Raw genomic sequence first — 22,349 nt, forward strand, 5'->3', positions numbered from 1 at the left:
GCAGGCTACCACCGCCCCTGTCAGGATTCCCAACACCCTACATTTCTCTCATGCCAGCGTGGTGCAGTGGTTAGTGTGCTGGACTAGGGAGGGTAAAGGTAAAGGGACCCCAGACCATTAGGTCCAGTCGTGGCCGACTCTGGGGTTGCAGCGCTCATCTCGCTTTATTGGCCAAGGGAGCCGGTGTACAGCTTCCAGGTCATGTGGCCAGCATGACTAAGCCGCTTCTGGCAAACCAGAGCAGCGCATGGAAACGCCGTTTACCTTCCCGCCGGAGCGGTACCTATTTATCTACTTGCACTTTGAGGTGCTTTTGAACTGCTAGGTTGGCAGGAGCAGGAACCGAGCAACGGGAGCTCACTCCGTCACGGGGATTCAAACCGCCGACCTTCTGATCGGCAAGCCCTAGGCTCTGTGGTTTAATCCACAGCACCACCTGCGGGAAACCGAGGTTCAAATCCCCGCTCAGCTAAGGTAACTCACTGCATGACCTTGGGCAAGCCACGCTCTCTCAGCCTAACCTACCTCTCTGGGTTGTTTTGAGGCTAAAAAATGGGGAGAACTGTGCATGCCACCTTGGGATCTACCACCCACATCATATTGCCTCCTGGGTGCTAAATGTGTACCATCTACATAGCCATTTTGGGATGTAAGCAGCATATATGAATCAATAAAAAAGCAAAGAAAGAGAGAATGTGCAATTGAAGCAGGCAACACAAATGCTAGGGGTGATACACAAACTATATTATGTTCAGAGGAGACCTGCTGAAATAAATGGATTTGTTATTTACATCTATTTATTTCAATGGCTCTAACCTAGCCATTTTAAAATGCAATTCCTAGTGTTGTCAATGTTTTCCATCTCTTCTAAGCCCAAAATAGCCTCCAAGGCAGTTGGCCATTCTCTCCCTCTCTCCGATCTGAAGAGACACATTGCTCTTAAGAATTTCAACTTGCAATGCGCTACGCTCCACACAAGGCAGGGGAAATATTCAGTGTCAGGGTAGATCAAATCCTGCACCGACAGCAAAGCAGTGAGAAACCGACTTGCTGGATTGGACAAAGGTACTCAGGCAGCGGCCAGCCACTGGGAAACTCGTAAGACGAAGAAGAAATCCTCGACTGTGATGACCCAGTGTAAACACTGCAAGAATTGCTTGTTTTGCTCATGGTGGGAAACGACAAGAAGTTCTGCACAGTGCTATTTATCAAGCAAACCATACACAGAGCACGGTTGGTTTATGAGCTTCAGTCTAATATGTCTCCACCGGTAGATTTAGGAATTTAAGCTTGAAGCAGTATACAGCCCAGATCATACACAGGCTGGGCTAACTAACAGCGAGGTCCTGTTCCTCAGTCCCGGGGGTTAACAAAAATACCTTAGGTGCTGCCTTACATGGAGTCACACATAACAGCCTGCAGGATCAGGCCAATGGCCCGTCTAGTACAGCATCTTGATTTCCCAGTAGCCAACTAGATGCCTCTTCTGGGAAACCTGCAATCAGGATTCAGGCACAAGGGACATTATTCTGCCTTAGGGTTTCCAGCAACTGGCGTTCAGAAGCATTGCGGCTGCCAACTGTAGCCATCGATATCCTTCACCTGCATGAATTTGTCTCATCCTCTCCTAAAGCCATCTAGGTTGGTGGCCATGACTGCCTCCTGTGGGAGGGAGTTCCACCGGTTAACAATGAACCGCATGGAGAAGTCCTTTCTTGCTGGGTTCATCTAGCTTGGCAATGTCTGCTACGCTCACCAGCTGTGTTTCTCCAGGGTTTCAGAAAAGGGACACTTCCAGATCTGAAGATGCCGCTGGGTACTGAACCCGGAACCTTTTGCATGCAAAGCAGAGGCTCTACTCACTGAGCTACATGTCCCTAGGTTGGTGAATTAGCAAAGCCGGAATGCAAGAGTGTGCAGCTTCCAAAATCAACGTCCCTTTTCCTGGCAAGTTTGGGGCAGAGGAATACTCACTGGAGGGCCTCTTGGGTGGCGAAGTGGCTGCGCTCCTTGCGCTCGGCGCATTCGTACTTGCAAGTGCCGTCGACGGCCTGGGAGTGGCTGGGCTGCTTTTTGCGGCCGGCCGTGGTGTCGTAGCGGACGGGGGCTTCAAAGGGGAGGTCCGCTTATCGGGGCTCTTTGCGTCTGTCCCCTGGAAAGAAACAAACAAAAAGTCAAGCAGAGCTTTCCCCCCTGAAGACAACCTCTCATCCATCTGAGATGCTTGTTCAGATTTTCCTTGGAAAAGAGTTGCATGCCCAACAGCACCACCTTCAGCTTTGCAACTTTGGGTGGGCTTTATGGAAAGGGATCTATAGCGAGTCGCAAAGTCTGCAACTTTTCCCTGCAAGGGTCTCCCTGCTCTTCCCATAACAAGTGAAAAGATAATCGAAAGTCTGTCTTTTCTTTTTCTTTTTCCAATTTTTCAATTTTATTAGTATTTCCCACAAAACAACATGAAAAATATCAAAAATTAACAATACACAAAACCCAACATACAAAAAACCCCAAATCCATATCTTACAAGTTAATAATATAAACACTAAAAAGAAAAACAAACCTTGATTTCCACCAATCCCACAACATCTCCTTTACCTCTCATTGTGTCTTCCTCTTTTCCTGTTTCCCTTATCATCTCTATCCCAGCATCTAGATATAAATCCCTCTTTCTTATCCTTTTACTTCACAAGGTTATTCCAGACTCAGCCAGATTTCTGTCCTCGAACCTTGACTTTTAAGGTATTCATTTAGACACTCCCATTCCTTTTTTACTTCATTTTTTGGTTTTTGTCTTATTATATCTGCCTGTCTTTTCAGGAGGAAATCAGACTTGGCTTAAATCAAGATATCCTAAATTAACGGGGGCGGGCTGAATTGAATCGATGGGCAGGCACATTCTGTATCAGCAGCCAATCAAAATGTCCCCAAATAGTGAGCAAACTTCTAAGCTATTCTCCCATAAGCTGCATGTTCAGCAAAGGGGTGGGCGAAGTTTGCTTGAGGCTAAAGCCACAAGGTCTCCATTTTGTGACCATCGTAAAGGTGGAGTGTAGGAGGAGATAGCAAACTTAGCTGGATCAGACTTTCCTAAGGGCTACGTAGGTTTCAGGCTCAAAGGAACTACAACAGCAAGTAATGGCTGATAACCCCAACCCCATTTTGGAAAACAAAAAATCTCTCTCTTATCCTAAATCTGTCTCCAACCTCAAACAAAACACAACAGATTATCTGGGGTCAAATGAGTGATTTCACCTAGGTTTGGAACGCTGGCCAAATGGACGACCAAATGTTGCCTGCTTAGCATTTGACAGCGGTCAGGTCAAGGATAATAATAATAATAATATAATTTATTATTTATACCCCCCCCCCATCTGGCTGGGTTTCCCCAGCCACTCTGGGTGGCTTTCAACAGAATATTGAAATACAATAGTCTACTAAACATTAAAAGCTTCCCTAAACAGGGCTGCCTTCAGATGTCTTTTAAAAGTCTGGTAGTTGTTTTTCTCTTTGACATCTGATGGGAGGGCGTTCCACAGAGCGGGTGCCACCACCAAGAAGGTCCTCTGCCTGGTTCCCAGTAACTTGGCTTCTCGCAGGGAGGGAACCGCCAGAAGGCCCTTGGCGCTGGACCTCAGTGTCCGGGCAGAACAATGGGGGTGGAGACGCTCCTTCAGGTATACTGGACCGAGGCCGTTTAGGGCTTTCAAGGTCAGCACCAACACTTTGAATTGTGCTCAGAAATGTACTGGGAGCCCATGTAGGAGGCCTCTGCTTGTATGTAAGGGGCAGAGAGCTGAGGGATCACGAGGGTTTTGCCCCTCCCTACTTAGCAGGAGTCAGGACCATTTCTATGTGTGTAGGCTTGCAGGGGTCTGAAGGTTTGAAGTTCCACCAGCTCCCTCCGCAGAATCTCCAGGGGAAGAAGTAAAATTGAAGACTGGGAGGTGAGAAAGAAAACTCGGTTGTGGGATGCGGCAAGGTAAGGACCCCTGACCATTAGGACCAGAGCGGTACCTATTTATCTACTTGCACTTTGAAGTGCTTTCGAACTGCTAGGTTGGCAGGAGCAGGGACCGAGCAATGGGAGCTCACCCCATCACGGGGATTCGAACCGCCGACCTTCTGATCGGCAAGTCCTAGGCTCTGTGGTTTAACCCACAGCACCACCCGCAGGGACAGGCTAATTTCTGCTCATGGAGGGCCTACACAGGAGCCGTTCCTTTAGAAGACACTTGACCACTTCTATCTTTTAGTGTGGCAGGACCTACACTTTGGAACTCCCTGCCTATTGATATCAGTGCAGACAAGATTAACCAGGCATGTAGAATGTTGACGTATCTTTTAGTTTATCGATGATTTCATTTGTTGGGATGTTTTAAATTCTTCTTGACAATTCTACTGCTTTGTATTTTTTGAGGGTTGTTTCGGCCGTTTCCCTTTTTCACTATCAGGTGGTGTAAAATTCTTATGCAATAAAATAAGTAAGGCGCTGCCTTTAATTAATTTATTTCTTAGTTCCCTGGCTCTTTTCCGCTCACTGGAATCACTCATGCTCCCTCTTCCTTTCCCTGGTCATCTGCCAAGAGGAAGCTCTTAATTACAGGCAGAAAAAGAAAATTGCTCCACAGGCTTAGATGGCGTTTGTCCGAGACCATCTGGGATTTCTGGGCAATGATCAATTTATCTATGAACAACTAATGCAGCAAAGAAACATGGGGGGGTTGGGGGGGTGAAATTTATTTGTTTGACAGGTTTCCTTTCCTTGCACAATACTTTAGAGCAGATTCTGATTGCTGAGCGGCAATTTAGAACCGGTGACATATTTTGGGATTAAACAGCCCTTTCCTGGCGAAGATCGAAAGTGTTCTCCTATGTTTGCTGCCCGCTCTGGTTTCCAGGCACACTAAGTCAATTATAAAAAGTGTCAGGATTTTGATGAGTGAGGCCTGGTAACTATGGGAACCGGGAACCGTAAGCTAAGGTTACTTACCTAAAGGGCCGCATTTCCATTAAAATGTAAGCTCCGATGGCTCCTGCTCAGGCACAGCTCATCCCTTCGTTTCGGATTTTAACAGGGCTGCTGAACCACTCACCCTCCCGCACCCAGAAAGCGGAGGGACCAGAAGCAGCCAGCAGGGCCGGCCCTGTGATGAGGCAGAGTGCTGCAGCTGCCTCAGGCAGCAGATGCTGAGGGGCCAGAGCTGTGAGTGCTCTGCATTCCCTACGCTAGCCTGCTGCCGTCAAGTACAGTGGAAGATGCATTCCTTTGACCAGTATTGGGGTAAGATGCTGGTCCGATTGGCTCCTCTAAGGGCCTTGGGGTAGGGCGGCATCTTGTCGTCCTCCTCAGGCAGCAAAACGTCTTGAGCCGGCCCTGGCAGCTGGGACTGGTAGGGCAGAAGGAAGGGAGCCCAACAGCAGGTGGCGCCAGAGGCACCGAATTCTAGTTTTGTCCTCATCCTCTTCCCTCCTGAGCTGTACAAGGGCAACGCAGAGCCAACAAACCCCCCTATATTAACACACAAACCCTCTCTGTGCAGAAAGCTAAGGAGACCTGGATAGCTCACTTGGTTAGAGCGTGATGATGATTACGCCAAGGTTGTGGGTTCGATCCCCCTATGGGACAGCTGCATATTCCTGCATTGCAAGGGGTTAGGGATGATCCTCGGGGTCCCTTCCAACTCTACCATTTTCCCTGACACCCTAGCTTTCTTCCTGAGTGGATTTTGGACCTGTATTTGGAGGCGATGCACCCTCATGTGCTTTCCTGGAAGGTCTGAAGTGGCGGCAGGGCAAATGTTGCACCACTGAACGGGAGGACAAAGCAATGGCAATTTGTCCAGGGATGGAGCAGGAGACGCCAACAGCCCAGATGTGCTCAACAGGACAACCTGGCTCCAAGGCCACAACCCTCCCCCCTTGCACACAAGCGACTTACCTTCGGTTTGGGCTCTTTAGGAGTTAAGGAGGAGGGTCGTGCGGCGCTCGTCGCCAGGCGTTTAGGGGTGGTGGCTGCGGTAGGGCTGGTGGCTTTTTTGTTTTGGCCTGGCATAGCGGTGGACGCTGGCCGCTTGGCAGGGGCAGCGGCAGCAGTGGGGGCGCCCTTGGTTTTCGCTGCTGCTGCTGTTGCTGCAGGCTTTGTTGCTGAAGTGGAGGCTGAAGGCTTGGTGTCAAAACGTACACACACAGAACACGCACACAAGCAAAAAATGGACGTAACAAAAAGAAAAGAAGCGCATGGTAAACAAAAGGTCCGAGCGGCAGAAATGGGAGCAAAGAAACAAGTCGGAAAGGAAAGATGGCAGCATGCGGTTCTCTGAGCCTAAGGAAAGAGCTGCCGTGGGGAGGAGGACTAAATGTTGCACTATATAGGGAAGGGAGACCGCTCAGTCCTCAACAGCATCTCCACAAAGGTCTGGGAGAGATCCCTTTCTGAAACCCTGGAGAGCAGCTGCCAGCCAGTGCAGACAGTACAGAGAGAGATGGGCCAGTGGTCCGTCTCGGAATTAAGGCAACTTCCTAGGTTCCTGTTTAGCACCCAATCCATGCTGGACTTTGAGGAGTCAACCTCTAAGAATCAGCCCCCCGAATGAGATATTTGGTAGAGTTAATTGTTGCAACAGCCTTGTAACTACATCCAGAAAAAAACATGGCAGCCCCTGTCTCTGCACAGGCCTCTTGGGAAACTGAGAAACAGGGGTGACCTGTCAAGGGGCAGCAGAGAAGAGCCATCTCTCTTCAGCTGTAGCTCAGGAATAGAGTATCTGCTTTGAATGCAGGTTCAAATCCTGCTGGAATCTCCTGGTAGGGTTGAGAAAGGCTCATGTCTGAAATCCTGGAGAGGTGTTGCCAGTCAGTGTAGACAACAGTGAGCTTGGGGGGCCTGTGGGCTGACTCGGTATAAGGCAGATTCCCATATTCCTTAATATGGGTCCCAGGATCAGTTCCCAGCTTACCTGGAGACAAGAGTCTCAGGTGGCAGGTGAGATGAATGACCCTTTCTCAGCTGCTGCCAATCAAAGTATACAGTGGTACCTCGGGTTACATATGCTTCAGGTTACAGATGCTTCAGGTTACAGACTCCGCTAACCCAGAAATAGTACCTCGGGTTAAGAACTTTGCTTCAGGATGAGAACAGAAATCGTGCTCCGGCAGCAGCGGGAGGCCCCATTAGCTAAAGTGGTGCTTCAGGTTAAGAACAGTTTCAGGTTAAGAACGGACCTCCAGAACGAATTAAGTACTTAACCCGAGGTACCACTGTATACTGGGTGCCATGGCCTGGTTGGACACAGAGAAGTGGTGGGAGGAACCAGCTGCGGAAGCCCCCGAGGAAGAAGGCTCAGAGCCCAGGGATTGGTGGAGTGGTCAGAGGGAGAAGATGGAGAGGAGGAGGTGCTGGAAGCTGAAGAGGTAACAGGGCTTAGTGAATTGGGAGAGTCTGTGGCAAAGAGAAGTGTCAGTTTGCATTTCTTAGCGAAAAAGTATTGATCTGATGCACAGAGATCTGTCCTATTCTACTTAATTCAAGAGGGTTCTGGAAGCCTCTCTGTGTGAAAGATACAAGCAGGAGGTTCATGATGTTTGGGTTATTCCTTCAGAGAAGCTGAGTACAGCTCGCTTAAACAAGGTTATACTGACTATAATAATAAGGCCAGAAGGAGCCTGGGTTTCACTTTCTCTTTCTATCTCTTTTCCTTCTAGTGTTGGTGTTCTGTACATAGTGTTAAGCTTCAGACTTATTATAAGTTATTTTAAGTTTAAGTTAAGTGTGCTGGATTTCTGCACGGAAAGGGCCAATCCTGAATGTATTGGATTTGTGACCATTATGCTCCTTTGCCTTCAGTAGCAGTAAAGCTCTGCTGGATGAAGTATTAATTGCCTCTGGTCTATTTTTTGGGAATCCTGCAACGTGTTTTTACTCTGCTAACTATACGCTGAGTTCTGCTCTGGTTCAATACTGAGTAGAATTCCATGACAAGAAGTCCATAATCAGAGGCGGAAGCAGGAGAGGAAGGAGGCCAAGAGGCAGAGAGGAGTCTGGCTAGTGAAGAGTCACAGATGTCTCCCCCTCCTGCTGCGACAAGCTCCTCTCTCCCCTTGTCTCCCTGAACCAGAAGAGGGCTGAAACCAGTGGAGAAGTGGCAGGTTGCATGCAGGCACAGTCTCCGATTGCCCTGGAGATGAGGGGACTTAAGAGAGTCTCTGCAACTGTTTCATTGGGGCAAGACTTACAGAGGAAGAGATGTTGCTGTGCTCATTAGGCCTGACACACCTGTGCAGTTTGTTTTTTTCTAATAATGTGTTAACACCACTGACTCCGTGTGATTTGCTGCTGGCTGGCTTACTCCTGACCTATTTTCCAGAAAGGGCAACCTGTTCACATCATGATAGCTGTCAGAATGCAGAGAGCTGCTTTATACAAGATCGGACCACTGGTTCATCTCGCTCAGTACTGCCAGCGTCAGGGATGGAGGAACTGTGGTCATCCGTGTGATGCTGGACTCCAGCTCGCATCATTCCTGAAAGGGAGTTGGAGTCCAACCACATCTGGAGGTTCCCTCATCCCTGGTCTACCTTCACTGGCAGAGGGAAAAGATGAAGTGAGCAGTTCAGCTGCTCTTCATTTCCAACTTGACGCAACACAATTCACTCCAGGCCTACTTATGTCTGAGGACTCCTCCAAGCACGCAAAACAGGGCTGGGTACAGAGCAGACATTGGGAAGAAAACTGCTCAACATCTGTGCCAGGACTCTTCTCATAGCCACCACTGGGTTAGAAATGAGGAGCTTAGGGATGGTGTTAACAGCCTTGAGTGCCATCAAACTGGGCTTGGTAGCCAGCTACTTTTCTTGGGAGCCCATCAGCTCAGATGACAGAACTTATCTTTGGCTTAAGAAGCAAAAAGGGGGAAAGCAGGGTGCCGAGAACCAAAACCCGCAGCGCTGGAAGCACAACACGGTCGACCCTCACCTTGGCTTTCTTATCTGGGCTCGGCGGAAGCTCCTTGCTTGGAGGGGCCGCGATGTCGTTCGCTGTGGTGACCTCGCCGGCTGGTTTTATCTCTTCTGGTTTTGCTGACCGAAGCAAAGGAGGAAAAAAGGAAATTAATTTAAAAAGGCACTCGGATTCCATGCGTCAACAAGAGGCCTTTAGCAGAGTCTGTATGACAGCACAAAAGGAAGAGAGGTGGAGCTTGGACAGAGCTCAAAGAGCGCAGCTGAAGGGACAGGTATCGGTGCCTCTTTCACTACCGCAGGGTGCTGCAAAGTCTTCCCATCACACTGGGAGTGGACTTCTACATGCTGGTTAGAGGGATTTGCCATGTTTAGGCAGCAAACTTGGCTTTCAGCCCACAAAGAGCAAACGTCAACCTGCCTTGACAACAAGCTATGAGCTCAGTTTCCACTTGTGTGTGATGTTACTCTACAACCCATTTTGAGTGGATACCAGGCAAGAAGCCACCCTAAAATATTCCCACTTGCCTATCTAAAAGCGATGCTATCCTGGAAAATGATCAAGAAACAGGAATCAACCTTTTAACTGCTGCTAAGATGATGCTAGCTACAATTTGGGGAGGGCGAGTATATCTCCTACCATACGCAAATGGATTGGGGGGGGATTGGTTGATAGTAACCATGATCAAATGAACTTATTAAATCCAGACTAGCAGATTTTTGGAAAAATAGATATATATGGGTAATATTTTGGAATAACAACTTTAATGATGATATCCTGCCGTATGCTGCATTCAACTTGTTGTATTATTTATAATATTTTTTTATGGATATTCTTTGGTTTACCATAATGAAATCTAAAGAAATAAGATTTAAAAAGGAGAAGCCATGGCTGCTGGAGGGTTTTTTGGAATGCCTCCTGTACTATGCCTACGCAGGATTTCAAAAGCCATCAGAAGCGCCATGATCTAGCTGTGCCCATCTTCCAGGTCCTGATAAACGTGGAGCCGAATGGCTTTTAAGATTTGCATCCATTCAGAACACATTCAAAAATGTCAAGCCTTCACACTGCCATGCACAGAGGCTGAACACATCGGCACACATTAACTCCCTTTCCATCGCTCGGTTCTAACCGTAACTGGCGTGCGGATGCCGAGAGTTTGCTTGCACTTGCAGACCACAGGAGATCATTAGCAAGGGGGTCTGGACTGATCCCACAGCTCTGCTATTACAGAGCTCATCTCAGCAATCCCAGGAGCCAGAAACACCAGCTAGGAGACTTCAAGGAAGGCGGCACCGGGTGGCAGCCAGGAAGAGAAGGATTTTGGAGGTATGCAACTGCTAGGAGTTAAATGCAGTTGAGGGGAGATGCAACGCAGGAGGGACAAGGGATCTTCCTCCTGCCACAGGAAGTGCTCCCGAAGCACAGCAAGTTCTTAATATCACGATACGGACCAGATCGCAGGAAGCCGCCTTATGCCCAGGACTACGTGATGTGGAAAAATGTTTCATCCTGCACAGAGGAAGCAAAAGCAGCCGCCAGCACAGTATGCTCCCATCAACTCCAGCCAACACCGCCAGTAATCAAGGCTGATGGGAGCTGCATCCTAGGATGCTGGCGGTCCCCGACATATTTTAAAGTCTAACTGGAGAAGAAGAGGATCCCTCTCTGAACATCCACCAGCCCACATGTCGTGCTCCTTCTCTCTCCATTTGTGGTCCCCAGAAACTGTGATCCAGAATCATGACTGTGGAGGCAGAGCAGAACCATCGTGCCTAATAATAATAATAATAATAATAATAATAATAATAATAATAATAATAATTTATTATTTATACCCCACCCATCTGGCTGGGTTTCCCCAGCCACTCTGGGCGGCTTCCAACAAAATATTAAGATACCATAATGCATCAAACATTAAAAGCTTCCCTAAACAGTGCTGCCTTCAGATGTCTTCTAAAAGTCTGGTAGTTGTTTTTCTCTTTGACATCTGGTGGGAGGGCGTTCCACAGGGCGGGTGCCACCACCAAGAAGGCCCTCTGCCTGGTTTCCTGTAACTTGGATTCTCGGAGGGAGGGAATAGCCCCTGAAAGTCTTCTCTTCCCACAAATGTGTCAAATCCTCTTTTAAAGCCCTCCAAATTGGTGGGCGTCACTACCTCTTCTGGGAGCGAATCCCATGGTTTTTAACTATGAGGTGTGTGAAGAAGGACCTCTGTAAATCTGTCCTGAATCTTCCAGCAATGTTTGGGTTTGGAAAGGGCTCAGTTGGCTGATTGCGACCGGGGGGAGGAAAAAGGAGAGCACATTCCCCTGGGAGGAACACCTAAAACCCTTTGGCACGTGAGCTGGCAATACCAAAGGAGGGAGCTGATCTGCTGCAATGTAGGTTTCTTTCTGGGCCGAGAAGGTAATGCCCAAAAGAGCCCATGCCAAAGGAGCCGTGTACCTGGCGCTACCCGAGAGGGGCAGGAAGGGACTGGCGTTGTAAGTAAGTAAATTTTTATTTATACTCCGCCCTACCCAGCCAAGACCCGGCTCAGGGCGGCTAGCATCAAATATCAAATACATTAAAACATAATCAAACAATTGATTAAAATACAGCTTAAAGATTAGGATCAGGATAAAATTAAATGATTGCCCACGAATTACAACCACAGGGAACAGGAACCTCAAGTATTCATCAGGGCCAGCTATCCATGTTGGTCCCACCTGTGCCCATAAAAGGGCCAAAGAGGTAACTTACAGGGACCCATAGAGGGGGATCAAACTGGGCCTGGGCCGAAGGCCAGGCAACCACTTAGGCAATGCCAGGAGGCTTCAGACTTCTGCTCAACTTCCAGTGCTGGGAATGGCTAGCTGAAATTCCTGCATTTCGGGGGGCTGGACTAGATAATCCTCAGAACCCCTTCCAACTCGACAATCCTGTGATTCTACAGTTTCGGCGCAGGGAATGGGCTGGGATGCCTTCAGAATCCTATGCAGGGGTGTGTGAGAGGACATGACCTTTTTTTTTAAGGGTTGGACGCGGGTGGCGCTGTGGGTTAAATCACAGAGCCTAGGACTTGCCGATCAGAAGGTCAGCGGTTCGAATCCCCACAACGGGGTGAGCTCCCGTTGGTCGGTCCCTGCTCCTGCCAACCTAGCAGCTCGAAAGCACACCAGCGCAAGTAGATAAATAGGTACTGCTCTGGCGGGAAGGTAAATGGCGTTTCCGTGCGCTGCTCTGGTTCGCCAGAAGCGGCTTAATCATGCTGGCCACATGACCCGGAAGCTGTACGCCGGCTCCCTCAGCCAATAAAGCGAGATGAGCGCCACAACCGCAGAGTTGGTCACGACTGGACCTAATGGTCAGGGGTCCTTTTACCATTACTTCTTGACTCACTTCCCACAGCAACCCTTACGGTCCCACCTTGCTCCCCTCCCTCCAAATAACGTGGCCTAGTGGTTAGAGTGCCGGGCTAGGACCTGGGAGAGGCCAGCATTCAAATCGCTACTTGGCCACAAAGATGACCTTGGTTGGGGGCCAGTAACTGTCTTCTCTCGAACTCGCCCACCTTGCAGGGGTGTTTTGAGGAGAAAATGGGGAGAAAGAGAACCCTGCCTGCCATCTTGAGCTCCTCAGGGGAGGGAAAAAGGTGGAATATAAATGCAAATTAAAAATCAATAAACAAACCAGCCTTGCGTAAGCAGAGAGACCAGGGGCAGGAAATGAGGGGTGAGGTTGGGGTGTTTGTGTTGCTAGAAACAAACTTCATTCCCTGTCCCTAAACCGAGTTATTAATGTGTTTCAGAATTTTCTTCCGCCACAGGCAGAAGCATGTATAATTCAGTTTGTCACACGGGCAGATTTCACACCATGGAAAAAGAAACTTGCTGCGGGACTCAGCACCCCCAGGGCCTCTGGCAGGATTAAATTAGCAGCCAGTTCACCGAGGCTTTTGGATGGCTCAGGGCTGTCTGCTGCCTTTTCAGCGACAGTCCATCTCCCCAAGTTCAAGGACACACAGACACGTCTTTAAACTCGCAGCCGCAGAGACCAGAAGTCACCTTTATGCAATAACGATCGATCTGCGTTCCAACCCATTCAGCAGCCTCCATCTTGTCAGTTCTGTGTACTGTAAGTCGCCACAAAACTGTTTATCCAAGCACAGAATGGGAGTTCCGTGAGGCTCCTATTCAAGACGGCAATTTATTTATGATGTGTTTATCCTACTCTTCCTGTACGGCATGGAGAAAAAGGGTAGAGATAGTTTCTCTCTTGCACAGACAACGCCAGAAGTCGTGGGCACCCAACAAAGCTGAAGATCGAAAGATTCAGGATGGATAAGAACTTCTTCACGCAGCACAGGGCTGAGCGGCAGAGCTCGCAGTGGTGGCCTCCAACTTGGATGGTTTTAAAAGAGGATTAGAAAAATTCACGGAGAAGGAACTGGGAAAGCTCAGACTCAGGGGTCAGCAACCTTTTTTAGCTGTGGGCCGGTCCACTGTCCCTCAGACCTTGTGGGGGGCCGGACTATATTTTGGAAAAAAATAATGAATGAATTCCTATGCCCCACAAGTAACCCAGAGATGCATTTTAAATAAAAGGACACATTCTACTCATGTGAAAAAACCAGGCAAGTCCCACAAATCACCAAGAGATGCATTTTAAATAAAAAGACGCATTCTATTCATGCAAAAACACGCCGATTCCTGGACCATCCGCGGGCCGGATTTAGAAGGTGATTGGGCCGCATCCGGCCCACGGACCTTAGGTTGCCTACCCCTGGCTCAGGAGGTAGAGCTCTTCAACTCAGGGTTGTGGGTTCGAGCTTTGCTCTCCCCTCCTCCCCGTCCGCTTAATTAACCACCCACCATGCTCATCAGCAAACATTTGCTTTCATTCAGCATTTAATTACGAGGCCATCCTCTCTGTAATGCTGCGCGGAGAGCCAGTGCGTGAACATTTTGCCTTCCCCCTCCCCATCCCCTCAGCCCAGGAATACCTCAGGGGGTGGTGTGGTGCGGGAGCTGCCAAAACTTAATCAGGCCTGTTCATTAGTTCGTAAAGGCTGATGGGGGAGACCTTTCTGGCTGACGGAGCAGAAAGAAGCCCGGACCCCCCTCCCCAAATAGGTATTGCGAGGACATCTCGCACGTGGAGGGGTGCAGCCCCTCCACCCAGTAATTTGTCTCGACTCATCGGCTCAGCTGCCCTGGCAGAGAACAACCCCCCCCCCAAAAAAATTGTTCTATTCCGGGGTCTTCAAGGAGCCAGAGCCACATTAACTTGAGAATGATTCAACTCCTCTTTCTAATGATCTTGCTAATCCACCTATTGATCCCAAAAGAAATCTTCACTTGGGGGCCAGGGAGCGCCTATGCCAGCCACTTTTGAATGTTCAGTTTGTAGAGGGGTTTTTATTTAAAAAAAATTGCATGCCTAAACAGGCAGCCCTGTTTAGGGAAGCTTTTAATGTTTGATGTATTAAGGTATTTTAATATTTTGTTGGAAGCCTCCCAGAGTGGCTGGGGAAGCCCAGCCAGATGGGTGGGGTATAAATCAATTATTATTATTATTATTATTATTATTATTATTATTATTATTATTATTATTATTATTATTAGTTCGATCTGTTAAGAGTGCACAAACTAGGAAGGACTGTGCTTTTTCAGCAACAGTCTTGTGCATGTTGTTGCCCCCTCATAGAGGTAGTTTGTCTCATGTATAAAGAAGCATGCTTAAAAAGTCTGGAAAGAAAACTGTAGGCGAGCTCAGTCGGTAAAGAACGAGACTTTTAATCTCAAGGTTCCGGGTTTGAGCCTCACGATGGGCAAAAATATTCCTGCATTGCAGGGGGTTGGACTAAATGACCCTTGTGGTCCCTTCCACCGCTATAATTCTATGATTCTATTCAACTAGATTTTACTCCGTGTTTCTGCTGTGAGTAAAAGTTTCGATACAAACCCGAAGTTTGTTCTAGCACCAAACCGGTGCAAGGAACAGGGTGAATGCCCAATGAACAGGCTGCTTGGAGCAGTTCAATTATGAAGAGTTGGAAGGACCCTAAAGGGTCATCCAGCCCAACCCCCTGCAATGCGAGGAATTATGCGCTATGTAGCTAAGGCTTGGCAATGATAAACCTAAACAGCATCTTAAAAAGCAGAGACATCACCTTGCCGACAAAGGTTTGTATAGTTAAAGCTATGGTTTTCCCAGTAGTGATGTATGGAAGTGAGAGCTGGACCATAAAGAAGGCTGATCGCCGAAGAATGGATGCTTTTGAATGATGGTGCTGGAGGAGACTCTGGAGAGTCCCATGGACTGCAAGAAGATCAAACCTCTCCATTCTGAAGGAAATTAGCCCTGAGTGCTCACTGGAAGGACAGATCCTGAAGCTGAGGCTCCAATACTTTGGCCACCTCATGAGAAGAGAAGACTCCCTGGAAAAGACCCTAATGCTGGGAAAGATGGAGGGCGCAAGGAGAAGGGGACGACAGAGGACGAGATGGTGGGACAGTGTTCTCGAAGCTACCAGGATGAGTTTGACCAAACTGCGGGAGGCAGTGGAAGACAGGAGTGCCTGGCGTGCTCTGGTCCAGGGGGTCAAGGACACGACTAAACAACAAGCTAATGCTCCCTGCTCAAGACTGGCATTGGCCAACTCTTAGGCCTGGCCGGCTGCCTTCAGCTTCTCAAAACCAGAGCCAAAATCTGCTTACAGATTCTCATGCGAGGCAAGACTTAGCAGCCCTATGGGGTTGTCCATGTCTCCCCCCTCAAAGCACAGTATCCACAAAGATTTCTCAAGGGCAAAGTCCCAATGACAGCTAAAATGGACCACTTCAGAATGGCATCGGAAACAGGGAAGTCAGGAACACGCCTTGGAAGTGACCCTCAAGTGCTGAGCACACTGGCTATTTCTCTAATACAGCTCTAGGACCCTTCGCCAACATCAGATGACGTTGGACTACAAATCCCATCAGCCTCAGACAGCACAGTGGGGGGTGGGAATTGCAGTCCATCGACAGAGAACCTGTGTGGTGCAACGGTTAGAGAACTGGACTAGGACCTTGGAGATCAGGGTTCGAATCCCCACTCAGTCACAAAGCTCTCACTGAGCGACCTTGGGCTAGTCATTAGTCTACCTCACAGGGTTGCTGTGAGGATTAAACAAGGAAGAGGAGAACCATGTACAAAACCGTGAGCTCCATGGAGAAAAGGGTGGGATTCCTATGCAATAAAATAAATAAATAAATAAACACATGGAGGGCCCAAGGTTGTCGAAGACTCTGATGAAGAACCGGCTATCTCCTACAAAAAGGATTCATGCCAATGTGCGTTAGTGTCAAAGGACGCACCCCCAAGTAGCAAATCCCATTGAATTACAGAGCTTTAAATTTGGGTGCTGCAGCTGCGCTGCTGTCAGGCAAATCCTTGGCACCCTGTCAGCTTGACAACTTCAGCCAAGACACCCTCGGGTACCTGGCTGTGAGCAAGGGGGAGGGGAAATGCATGCGGGTCGCCAACATCCAGCCTGAAGAGCGTCCAGCAACCAAAGAGATCGGACTGACTTTCTGCAGATGCACATCACTGGAGGACAACGCCCACTGCTCCTGCCATGCAGTGGTTGATGGGAGTTGGAGTCCAGGAAGAGCTGCTCAACAGTGGAAAGGACACGCTCGGGAGGTGGTGGACTCTCCTTCCGTGGAGGTTTTATGGCTATCTGTCATGGACGCTTTAGCTGAGATTCCTGCATTCCAGGGGGTTGGACTAGATGAGTCTTGGGGTCCCTTCCAACTCTGCAATTCTATGATTCTATGATCATCTAGATGGGACGCGGGTGGCGCTGTGGTCTAAACCACAGAACCTAGGGCTTGCCGATCTGAAGGTTGGCAGTTCGAATCCCCACGACGGGGTGAGCTCCGGTTGCTCGGTCCCTGCTCCTGCCAACCTAGCAGTTCGAAAGCACGTCAGAGTGCAAGTAGATAAATAGGTACCGCTATGGCGGGAAGGTAAACGACGTTTCCGTGCGCTGCTCTGGTTCGCCAGAAGCGGCTCAGTCATGCTGGCCACATGACCTGGAAGCTGTACGCTGGCTCCCTCGGCCAATAAAGAGATGAGCGCCGCAAGCCCAGAGTCGTCTGCAACTGGACCTAATGGTCAGGGGTCCCTTTACCTTTACCGATGATCATCTAGAGGGCACCATGTTGGCTTCCCCCTGACGTCAGGGTCATATTTTCTTCTGGGCAACCTTCCACATGCTAGCGATAGGCAGGGCCCAAGCCAAAAAACGAGTCAGAGTATTGAATGCAAACTTTGTACAGCTGAATCGTAGAATTGTGCAGGTGGAAGGAACTCCAGAGGTCATCTAGTCCAGTGCAGGAATCACAGCTCAAGAATCCCTGACAACCTCTGCTTTAAAACCTCCAAAGAAGGAGAGTCCACCACCTTCCGCTTTCTACACATGCTCAGGTACCCGTGGTTCTATCCTCCAGCCAGGCAAGCAGAAAAACATTATCAGAGTTCAAGGACACATTCCAGCCAGGCATAAAATACTCAAGGAGGTTGGGAGTTCGATGGCTGGGGAGAGTCCCAGTGGCCATGTCAGGGAGGCTGGTGGGGTGCAATTGGCCCCCAAAGCTGAGGGTCTCCACCCTTGATGCAGACGCACAAATTCATTTAAGAGAAAGCCTTTTGTGCAGCATTACGAGGAAAGACCTAAGTGGCTGGCTGTCAGATACGAAAAGGAAGGTCTTGCGTGAGAGGAAAGAGGTGCTCTCGTGTCACACCAGAAAGGGAAGGCAGGTATAAAACACATAAACAGACCGTCGCAGTCAGAAGAGGCTATGTTTAATTGATTATATAACTCCACGCAAACCGTTTTTATATAACGCCGAAAGAACTCAGGCACTTATTTGAACATGTACTCAGGACGGCTTTGGGGATTTCTGCACAATGAGAGAGAGCATGTGTTATCTGCAGACCAGCCCTGTGAATTCTGGATAGGTATTTGAGTATATGATATGATTTGGGTTTGTTTCCTTACCACTCAAACTAGAAAGTTAAGCCAATTTAGGGGCAGGTGAGGAGACAAAATGATGTGCTTCAAAGAGGAAGCAAGTTTTAAGAACCAGAGGTACAAGGAGGCATTTTGGACCAGCACTATGAATCCAGAATAAATATGTGGATATGGTATGATTTGGATTCCCACCTCTCAAATGAGAGGGGTGGTCCAATCTGGGACCAGTGAGGATCCGTGGCGATGTGCTGCAAAGGTTTAAGAGGAAGGAAGTTCTAAAAAGCTGGAGATGCAAGAAGAAATTCCAGTGCTGCCGTAAACACCAAATGCTTGCAAAGTGTGAATCTCCAAATTCTGAGAAACTGGGCCAGCGGAGGCATTGGGTCACAACAATCTGAAGCTGGTCATTCGTTGAACTGGCAGCAGAACAGCTCCCCGCTGGCTTCCAAGCCCTCTGGCCACTAGGTAATACCAGAAAATGTAATAAAAACTGACTGCTTCCCACATTTAACTCCAGCTTTGCTAATCTGAAAACGGGGCTGTTTTGCATTAGTATGGGGTGACGGGGGACACTCTAAACACAACAGCGTTAGAGGTAGAAAGGTTTTGCCCCCCCCCCTCCTTTGCCTTCCTCCCCAAGAAACACTGGGGTTTTCTTCTTCTTGGCTTATAGACTGAGGTTGGTTTTAAACCTGACCCTTCACAGCGAGGCAAGACATTTGCAATCCAATTAACACAGCTTCTGTTTGTGCCAGCAGCTTTCCTCGGGCTCAAAAGCTGCCTGCCCTGCTACGTTCTTCACATTTAAAGTTCCTACTGTAAACACCCGAGCTCTGAAGAAGAGTCCTGTGTAATCCGAAAGCTCACACTTTCAGCCTCCTGAAATGTATGGTTAGTCCATGAAACGCCGCCAGGCTGTTCGAAGGCAAATTCTCGCTTGAGCTGTGTTTTTGGTAGTGAGAAGTGTTAATTATTCAGCAGCTGGTGACTCCACCAAGACAAGAGACCGTCTTATCCTTTATATACATCCAGTGGGTCACTGTGGTCTGTGGGAGAGCATTCTCCTTTCTCCAAGGCCCAAAAATATCACAAGCCAAGCACTACAGTAACTTGGGTGCAGGGCTTTGGAGTGTGGCTGCCCCTGTTCTGTCAAGATACAGTAGACACCCACTATCTGCACGGAAGTTTTACTTTTCCCCCAATGAACCGAATGACTAGGTCTCTAACCACCGGTGCCTCCTACATACTGTTTGTTAAATCTGCTTTTATTTTTTGCATGGTTTTAAACTTTTTGAAAGCTGCTTTTATTGCATTACTATTACTTAAGTGAATTGCATTCATTGTTCTGACAAATTTATTGTAGTTTATATGTTACCGTGAGGGACGCGGGTGGCGCTGTGGGTTAAACCACAGAGCCTAGGACTTGCCGATCAGAAGGTTGGCGGTTCGAATCCCCGCGATGGGGTGAGCTCCCATTGCTCGGTCCCTGCTCCTGCCAACCTAGCAGTTCAAAAGCACGTCAAAGTGCAAGTAGATAAATAGGTACCACTCTAGCGGGAAGGTAAACGGTGTTTCCATGTGCTGCTCTGGTTCGCCAGAAGCGGCTTAGTCATGCTGGCCACATGACCGGCTGTACGCTGGCTCCCTTGGTCAGTAAAGTGAGATGAGCGCCGCAACCCCAGAGTCGTCCGCGACTGGACCTAATGGTCAGGGGTACCGTCACCTTTACCTTATATGTTACCATATTTGATATAATAGTGCTTGCAGTGTTTCCCTCTCCCCAATGCTGTTGTGATGATTGTGAGCCGCTCTGAGCTGAGTATTGAAAGATAAAAGGAAGCCCTTTTTCACGCAGCACGTGGTTAAAACTGCGGAACTCCCTTCCACAGGAGACGGTGCTGGCCACCAATTTGGATGGCTTTAGAAAAGGATTAGACCAGGCTTCCTCAAACTCGCCCTCCAGATGTTTTGAGACTACAGTTCCCATGATCCCTAACCACTGGTCCTGCTAGCTAGGGATCATGGGAGTTGTATGCCAAAAAGGATCTGGAGGGCCGAGTTTGAGGAAGTCTGGATTAGACCAATTCATGGAGAAGAGGGCTATTGATGGCTACGAATCAGGACAGCTATGCTGTGACTCCATGGTCAGAGGCTGCAGTGCTTTTGAATGCTAGTTGCTGGAAATCACAGAAGGGGAGAGTGCTATTTTGCTCAAATCCTGCTTCCTGGTTTCCCATAGGGATTTGGTCGGCCACTGTGATGCTGGATTAGATGGGTCAATGGCCTAATCCAGGTAGTTCTTATGTTCTTAGAGTACATCACCTTTGGGTCAAACATAGGTTGAAAATGTAATGAAAAGGAAGGGACCTTTTACCATATGTGGTGGGAATGCAGAGAAATTTTAAAAAAAATGGGAAATGATATATAATGAGTTGAATAAAATGTTTAAAATGACATTTGTGAAAAAACCAGAAGCATTTTTGTTAGGGATTGTAGGACAAGACCTGCCAAGGAAAACAAAGAACTTTTTTATGTTTTGATAGCACAAGGATGGAAGAATGAGGAAACTCCGACAAAAGAACAGTGGCAAGAGAAATTGATGAACTATGCGGAACTGGCGAAACTGACATACAAATTGCGAGATAAGGACAGCTGTGACTTTAAAGAAGAATGGGAACTTTTTACAAATTATTTAAAAAGACAACAAAATGAACTGGACTCCTTGGCAGGTTTTGAACAAGCATACACAAATTCATTGAGGGTTTATATAGTAGATAGATAATATAAGGATGTATACAATTTTACAATAGGCAGAGAACAACATGAGTTGAGAAATCAGAGAGAGGAGCTGAGGGATGTCTTCGGGGGGGGGGTTGTTGGAGAGGGGGAATAATGAAGATGATTTGTTTTGATAATTTGTTATGTTGAAATTGTTAATAAAAAAAATATTTTTTAAAAAAGAGCACATCACCTTGAGACATGTGTGGAAGCCAATGAACAAATAAATAAAAATTAGCAGTGGCAAGACCTGGATTAACTTTTGAGCTACTACCACTCTGGCATTAGGCGAGAAAGGCACTCAAGACTTGGAAGAGTGTCTCAGACTGGATGTTCTAACGCTTGCCTCTCGTTTCTGTGCTGACCCACCAGCAAGGAGCATCTCAGTGGCTTAGCTGGGCTTAAATCCGGTCCTCCTACTCACTCCGTTCATCCTCTAGGCGAGCACAGAAGGGATCCGGGATTCACCTTCCTTCCACCTGCCCAGAAACCAGTTCAACCACTTTCGGCTTGTCCCCAGCCTGCCATGGAAAAGGGCAGGGAAGCCTTGCTCGGAAACAGGTGCTTGTGAATGGGCCCCGGCCTGCAAGGCAGGCTCTCTGCTCAAGCCGCCTAAGCCGGACCAACCCCATCCTTCATTGAAATAGCTCCATAATTCTCATAATGGATTTTCTGCCGATGACGCTAATCCTTTAGAGGGCAACGGATTAAGCTGTGCGGGGCGGGGGGCGGGGAAGGGGCATCTTTATTCTCCTTTCAAACACGAGGACGAGAGGCACAAAAAGAAGGGGAGAGAAAAGGGAGCCATTCAGATGGGAGAGGGAAGCAGAGGCGGAGGCAGCAAAGGAATTTGCTTAACCTGGAATGGTGTGCTCAGAGCAGGCTAGCAGATGCAAGGCATCCCTGCCCAGAGGCCTTGGAAGCACCAAAAGCTCTGGAGGCTGCAACAGGCAAGGAAGTTTAGATCCGAAAAGGAATCTACTTTGACTCTCCACGTCCCGGACCCGCTCTCAACAGCAGTCTTAAGAGGAACTGCACTCTTTTTTGCTTGACCCAAATAGAGAAATGCCAAGCGCTTTATATAAAGCAGCAAAGACACCAGACAGATTCGCGTCCCTCCTCCGGATTCTGTGCGTTTTGTCTGGCTGCCTTTGGTTGGGTTTGTGCACCTTACGCAACTGGCAAGGGCAGCGGGTGGGAGGAGTGACTCTGACTCCTTACCGGGGAGCTGAGATGGAAATGTCACCCCATGCCCCTGGGAGTGAGAGGCACGCAGCAGCAGACTGTCACCAGGGCCAGAGAGAACGAAGCTGTCAGCTAGCAGCACAAGAGGACCACCTGCCCCACACTCCCAGCCCTACATCGGGAGAGCTGCCGCAGCCCCTCCTATGGGGTGGCGGATCAATGGGAAGACCTGAACCACACATGAGCCTTGCCACGCTTCCACTCCACCTCTACGTGGGGCAGACTTTGAAGGTGACTCAGAAACTACAATTAATCCAGAATGCAGCTGCCAGGCTGGGGACTGGCAGCAGCTGCTGGGAAAACATAACACCGGTCCTAAAGGATCTACACTGGCTCCCAGTACGTTTCTGAGCACAATTCAAAGTG

At 48.5% G+C, this 22,349-nt stretch overlaps 2 protein-coding genes across 16 annotated transcripts in view; one reads left to right on the plus strand and one right to left on the minus strand.

The window, feature by feature from the left end:
- LOC308569628 (cytochrome P450 2C25-like) overlaps window positions 1-7,268 on the plus strand; it is a 189,277-nt gene extending 182,009 nt beyond the window's left edge. The window contains exon 10 of the mRNA XM_081163775.1: window positions 7,057-7,268. The gene's annotated coding sequence lies outside the window, so the exon portion shown is untranslated. The remainder of the gene's footprint in view (window positions 1-7,056) is intronic.
- The window catches only part of LOC308569494 (uncharacterized protein), a 209,920-nt gene that overhangs the window by 24,076 nt on the left and 163,495 nt on the right, over window positions 1-22,349 (minus strand). For 14 of the 15 annotated variants that reach the window (XM_081163437.1, XM_081163436.1, XM_081163443.1 and 11 more), the window contains 3 exons: window positions 8,972-9,075; window positions 5,939-6,163; window positions 1,975-2,152 (listed from right to left, as the gene is read on the minus strand). In XM_081163437.1, the coding sequence (XP_081019563.1) occupies window positions 1,975-2,152; window positions 5,939-6,163; window positions 8,972-9,075 (507 nt within the window). The remainder of the gene's footprint in view (window positions 1-1,974; window positions 2,153-5,938; window positions 6,164-8,971; window positions 9,076-22,349) is intronic. The other variant, XM_081163433.1, reaches the window with a different exon arrangement.

The sequence above is a fragment of the Podarcis bocagei genome, assembly GCF_964188305.1.
Source record: "Podarcis bocagei genome assembly, chromosome: 12".
In the NCBI taxonomy this organism is placed as follows: Eukaryota; Metazoa; Chordata; class Lepidosauria; order Squamata; family Lacertidae; genus Podarcis; species Podarcis bocagei.